The following is a 6,360-nucleotide window of genomic DNA, read 5'->3' as shown; positions in this document are numbered from 1 at the left end:
TTGAACTGGGGTTTTGGGGCCCTCCGTCCGGGACCCCCCGCCGCCCGCCCGGGGTTGGTTGTACTGTGGTTTTTGTTTTGTTTTTGTTTTTGGGTCGTCGGGTGCCGACCCTTAGAGGGGGGGTACTGTCACGGACCCAGTTCCAGGGATTCGGGGTCCGTGAGCAGTGTGGACTACTATTGTAGTTATTATTATTATTATTATTATTATCATTATTGTGGTTGTTGTTATTATGGTTGTGTCTGCTGTCCTGTTTTTCCGTGTTGGTGTACTGTCAGGTGTTTAGGGGTGTGTGCTTGTGTATGTGAGGGTGCGGTCGTGGCAGGCACTTTTAGGCCTGGTGGGTGTGGCCCTGCCAGCTGACCGGTCCCACCCAGGAATCCACACACACCTGGCGCCGATCAAGCCTCGTCAGAGGAGCTTCAAAACAGTGTGGCTGAGAGCTCCTCGACGCTGGATCGTTGAGTGACTTCCCGTCAGTCTTAAGTGTATTGTGCAAGGTTAGTGCAAGTCTACTGTTAGGTTTTGTACTCACGGCTGCCTTTGGTATGCGTGTTTCCTCAGGAGGAATTGTGGCGACCAGGAGGCAGCACACGGAGAGTACACAGGGAACGGAGACAGAGCACGGAGCACGGGATAAAGGAGAAGACACGGAACGGGAGTTGGGATCGCACGGGGGGATTTATTGTTGTTCGGATTGTCACCACTGTAAATAAACACTGTTGCACTGTAGAGTCCTGCATTTTGGGTCCTCCTTTCCCCACATCCCCACGGTCTGCCAGCGAGACCGTGACAGAACGATCCAGCCATTATGGGCCCAGCGGACTCAAGGACCGTCTCACAGGAGGAATTGCTCGCCCAGCTCTGGAAATACTGTCGGAGCATTATCCAGGCGGCAGATCCACATCAGAGACACTTACAGGTCGTATTTTTTGATTCCTTCTTATCATCAATCACCTCATCTGTGAGCTTTTTGGACATTAAGAGACTAATTTCGATTATAACCACGCTGAGGGAAAGTTCCTGTTTTGAGCTGTTTGGTTTGGGCTGTCCGGGCGAGGAGGATATGGCAACCTCCCTGGGAGCCCTTGCTGCCTATTTCTTTTTTCATAGGCTGATAGCCTCCCCGCCGTCGCTTGCAGCTCGCTTGTTGGACCCTCCATTGCGGGGGAAACGTTTCACACGCCCTCTGCACCTCACCACATCTCCACTCACCTCTGCGGCACCTGCTGAGTCAGCAGACCAAGGCAGCTCAAAATCACACAGCTGCTCTCCTGTCCGGCCGGCTGGTGGAACCTCAGCCTGATACGCTGGCCCCGGCATCGTTAAAGAAGCGACGCTTGCGCCGCCGGCGTGCCTCACCGCAGTCAGACTCTAAAACTTTCCAACAGCCGGCTGTGGTGAGTCATATGGACAATTCATCTTCATTCACCTCATCTGTTTATTCACGGGACTGTGTGAAAGCTAACCTCGTAGCACAGCCAGCTGCCCAGCCTGTAGCCGTAGCACAGCCAGCTGCCCAGCCTGTAGCCGTAGCACAGCCAGCTGCCCAGCCTGTAGCCGTAGCACAGCCAGTCCAGTCAGCCTCTCGTCTTCATCCTCAGTTGGAGGCTGATATGCCTGCTGGAACTACCCTGCCATTATGTCACCCGCCTGTTGTTTCTACATCGCTGTCCAGTCTACCACGAGTAGCTGCCGCACCATTATCACCTCCGCCCTTTGCAGCTACTTCTCCACCAGCGTCCCATCAGACTGCAGCGACCGCAGAACTCTCGACTTCACCATCCACATCACCCGCTCGACCGTCATCTTCGCCACCTGCAGCTTCCGCATCGCCATCTTCACCTCCGGATCAACGACCATCTATACCCGCGTCGCAGCCGGAGGAGCGGCTCAGCGAGCGGGAGGAGCCCGCGTCGCCAGCTGTGGAGCTCAGCGAGCCGGAGGAGCTCAGCATGCCCGAGCGGGAGCTCAGCGAGCGGGAGGAGCCCGCGTCGCCAGCTGTGGAGCTCAGCGAGCCGGAGGAGCTCAGCGAGCAGGAGCAGCTCAGCGAGCCGGAGGAGCTCAGCATGCCCGAGCAGGAGCTCAGCGAGCGGGAGGAGCCCGCGTCGCCAGCTGTGGAGCTCAGCGAGCCGGAGGAGCTCAGCGAGCCGGAGGAGCTCAGCGAGCAGGAGCAGCTCAGCGAGCAGGAGCAGCTCAGCGAGCCGGAGGAGCTCAGCATGCCCGAGCGGGAGCTCAGCGAGCGGGAGGAGCCCGCGTCGCCAGCTGTGGAGCTCAGCATGCCCAAGCCGGAGGAGCTCAGCGAGCCACCAGCAGAGGAGCTCAGCGAGCCACCAGCAGAGGAGCTCAGCGAGCCACCAGCAGAGGAGCTCGGCGAGCGGAAGGAACAACCGGCGCTGCCAGCCGCGGAGGGGCTCTCTCTGCCAGCCGCGGAGGGGCTCTCTCTGCCAGCCGCGGAGGGGCTCTCTCTGCCAGCCGCGGAGGGGCTCTCTCTGCCAGCCGAGGAGGGACCCGCTCAGCCGGAGGTCAGCGAACCGGAGGGACCTCCACGTCTAGCGCGGCCTCCACGCCATCCACGTCCAGTGCGTCCACGTCAGCGACCGGCGCGTCATAGACCATGTGCCACGCCTCGCTGTTGCTCACCGGAGCAGCGACGTTGCCATCGGACCCGTGGCAGGCCACCAGAACCGTTCCGCCGCCACCGGACCCGTGGCAGGCCGCCGGAGGAGCAGCGCCGCCGCCACCGGACCCGTGGCAGGCCACCAGAACCGTTCCGCCGCCACCGGACCCGTGGCAGGCCGCCGGAGGAGCAGCGCCGCCGCCACCGGATCCGTGGCAGGCCGCCTGAAGCGTTCCGCTTCCATCATGGGGTTGGAGGTAGGCCGCCTGAACTGTTTTCCCACCACTGCCTGACCCGTAGCGAGTTTTGCCTGCTTGCGGTCCACTGGGTCGGCCGCAAGAACTGTTGTTCCCACCATGGCAGTGGTTGGACATTTGAACTGGGGTTTTGGGGCCCTCCGTCCGGGACCCCCCGCCGCCCGCCCGGGGTTGGTTGTACTGTGGTTTTTGTTTTGTTTTTGTTTTTGGGTCGTCGGGTGCCGACCCTTAGAGGGGGGGTACTGTCACGGACCCAGTTCCAGGGATTCGGGGTCCGTGAGCAGTGTGGACTACTATTGTAGTTATTATTATTATTATTATTATTATTATTATTATTATTGTGGTTGTTGTTATTATGGTTGTGTCTGCTGTCCTGTTTTTCCGTGTTGGTGTACTGTCAGGTGTTTAGGGGTGTGTGCTTGTGTATGTGAGGGTGCGGTCGTGGCAGGCACTTTTAGGCCTGGTGGGTGTGGCCCTGCCAGCTGACCGGTCCCACCCAGGAATCCACACACACCTGGCGCCGATCAAGCCTCGTCAGAGGAGCTTCAAAACAGTGTGGCTGAGAGCTCCTCGACGCTGGATCGTTGAGTGACTTCCCGTCAGTCTTAAGTGTATTGTGCAAGGTTAGTGCAAGTCTACTGTTAGGTTTTGTACTCACGGCTGCCTTTGGTATGCGTGTTTCCTCAGGAGGAATTGTGGCGACCAGGAGGCAGCACACGGAGAGTACACAGGGAACGGAGACAGAGCACGGAGCACGGGATAAAGGAGAAGACACGGAACGGGAGTTGGGATCGCACGGGGGGATTTATTGTTGTTCGGATTGTCACCACTGTAAATAAACACTGTTGCACTGTAGAGTCCTGCATTTTGGGTCCTCCTTTCCCCACATCCCCACGGTCTGCCAGCGAGACCGTGACAAACTCTATGAGTCAGTGGACATTAAAATCATTCTAAGTCCCTAAAATCCACGAGTTTCCATGGACGGTAGCCCTAGGACTAGGTTATGCAGTTAAGAAAATTAATAGATTGGTGAGAGACCATCATTACCATCACTAAATACATGCTGTTTCTGTGGAAGGGAAAAAATTACAGAAGGACTCGACCTATTGCTGGGCAGTCCAAGTCATCATCATTGACATGTAAAATCTTTGTTTAAACATATTATATTATTGTTGCTTAGGAGAGGATAAGGATCTGGTAAAACTGTCTCACTGTGCACCTGGGGGAAAGAATGTTGGCAAGCATGCATTAACTGCATAAAAGCAATTGTTCAGTGATCCGCATGCTCATAATTAAACACAAACCAAAACCAATCAGCAAATATGTGTGTGTGTGCTGGTTGATGCGGTGGGGTGGGGTGGTGTATTCTAAAATTGATTTTAATGAATTAGAACAGGATAATCTGCAGATTGAACCAACCACTTCTTGTCCTCACAGTTAAAATACATTGTGATGAGGCTTTAGATATGGCAATGCATATGAGGCTGTACTCTGCTGTTATTTGGAAAGTATTGGCAGTGGTCCACTTGTGATAAGTAAGACTATGATGAAAACACACAGCTTTAGTACATGAAGAGGTAGTGACAAAGAGGTGAAAAAAGCTAGGCGCCGAGAAAAACTCAGTTACTTTTGTTCCTGGTTGACCCCACTGATGAGAACTGGTGACCCACTCTGCAGTGGCACAGATTTAATGACTCAGAAAATGTAGCCCAGCAGAAAGCTTCCATGGGGGCGTCGGTATGGGCACATACTAGATGTGCACTGTTTTAATAAGCAGGTGCACTGCTTGAATGTAGGTCCCATCAAATCAAACAGTTAATATGTTCATAGGAACTTTGATGATGAGCATTTATTTCAGCAACAGTCTACTAAAAAGCAGTTCAAAGTTGTGCATTAGTATAAATAGTCTTCTTGCCATATCTCCTTGTATTTTCTCTTTTTTTGTGGTGTCCCTGTTTGATTCCTTTGCCTAAATTTTTTCAGAGTTTGTGCTGAACACAGCAAAGCTTTCTGTTTGAACCCTGCAGCCTGAAGGCTAACGTATTTCCATATGAAGCAGCTGATATTGTGTCTTTTACAATACTAAGAGAATTCCACTGTGACTTGACTTATGAGATTTTCATAGATTGCATTGATCACCATTGCTTGTTCAGACTGGAAGGCTGGAGAGTCACAGTGCAATAAGAAACGCACTCTCTTCATACTAAGATTGTCAGTAGCATCCAACCTAAGTGGTCCAAAAAGACCTAAGAACGAAATGACAATGAAGATGCTGAACAGAGCCAAAACAACCTCTGACTTCAGCTGCTGTTGTTATGAAATCGTTATTCCACTCATTTGAGGGATGAAATTAATTCATTCGAGAAAACAAATTGCATATTAGACAGTATGTATTGCTAATTTGTGCCACAAAATTAATTACTCATGCGTATAAATTCACAACTTGCACACAAATGAGTCGTTTGCAGTTACTTTTCCTAATTAAGAAACATGCTACCCCTGATACCTGCTGAGCTCTGTACGAAAAAAATGTTTGACAGACAAAACAGTACTAATGTTAAAAAATAACAAAACAATGGCCATGCTTAAATGTCAGGCTCCAGAGATAGGACACAAACCCCTGCTGTGTGTTAAGTAAAAGAGCAATCCATTAATACCTATGATTACAATTGTTTGCACATTTGATTTTGGGGGGTCTAAAGCTGACTGTGACTAAAGCAATTTAAATAAACAGACACGACTATGTCATAAGTACACAACTGACTGATCTCTGAGAGTCCAAGAACATACCTACCCAAGAAGGATTTGTTTGAATTAACAACTTTACACCTGGATTTACCTTGAGAATATGAAGAACAAATGGTCGAATTAATGTTTTTGGTAGCATGTGTAACAGGACCATGAGTACGTGAGAGAAAGAGAGATCAAAGAAACCCCCCAAAATTTGTAAAGTGCACACTTTCAAATATAGTATAAACAAAACAAAAACATCAGTTTTAATGAATCACCCCAATGGATAACCCTTATCAGTTGATAACACTCCCACAGATATCACCAGTAGACAACTCACTGCGATTAATGGTGGTCATGCTGCTTTTATGAGCAGTAATAATAAGTTTTTCCACAAAACAAAAAAGGAAAAAGTACACAAGGAGGGATAATAGGTGGCACCATTTCCATTGCTTTCACTCGTTTCTTTTTTTGGCCACTTTTTTAAATCTATGAACCATTATATCATATCATTTTCCTCATTTTCAAATTTGATCTTCCTTGTTGTTCAGCTATCAGTCATATCAATAAAAAATAAATAAATGGAATAGTGAGACATACTGTAGAGTGGCCTTATTTGGCCTATACTAGAGTATCTCTCTACAGCTATGGCAGCTACTTGAAATTGATTTCACATCGACTGCAGCTAAAATAAAAATTGCGGCAAGGTTCATCTTCTCAGGTTGTCATTTGCTCTCCATGAATCTGTCTCAC

General features: G+C 50.4%; 1 protein-coding gene across 1 annotated transcript; it reads left to right on the top strand.

The window, feature by feature from the left end:
- The first annotated feature begins 1,955 nt into the window (after nucleotides 1-1,955).
- LOC146614674 (uncharacterized) lies at nucleotides 1,956-3,179 on the top strand. Its single transcript, XM_085375486.1, has one exon. The coding sequence runs from the start codon at nucleotides 1,956-1,958 to the stop codon at nucleotides 3,177-3,179; it is 1,224 nt and encodes a 407-aa protein (XP_085231612.1).
- The last annotated feature ends 3,181 nt before the right edge of the window (nucleotides 3,180-6,360 follow it).

This window comes from Diplotaxodon limnothrissa, linkage group LG17 (assembly GCF_057381915.1).
Source record: "Diplotaxodon limnothrissa isolate DT_005_m linkage group LG17, D_limnothrissa_male_GT1.1, whole genome shotgun sequence".
Taxonomy (NCBI): domain Eukaryota; kingdom Metazoa; phylum Chordata; class Actinopteri; order Cichliformes; family Cichlidae; genus Diplotaxodon; species Diplotaxodon limnothrissa.
The sequence above is the reverse complement of the archived record's forward strand: the minus strand, read 5'-3'. Positions and strand labels throughout refer to the sequence as shown.

Coding starts and splice junctions, on each gene's coding strand:
- LOC146614674 (XM_085375486.1), top strand. CDS start 1,956: ATGCCCGAGCGGGAGCTCAGCGAGCGGGAGGAGCCCGCGTCGCCAGCT.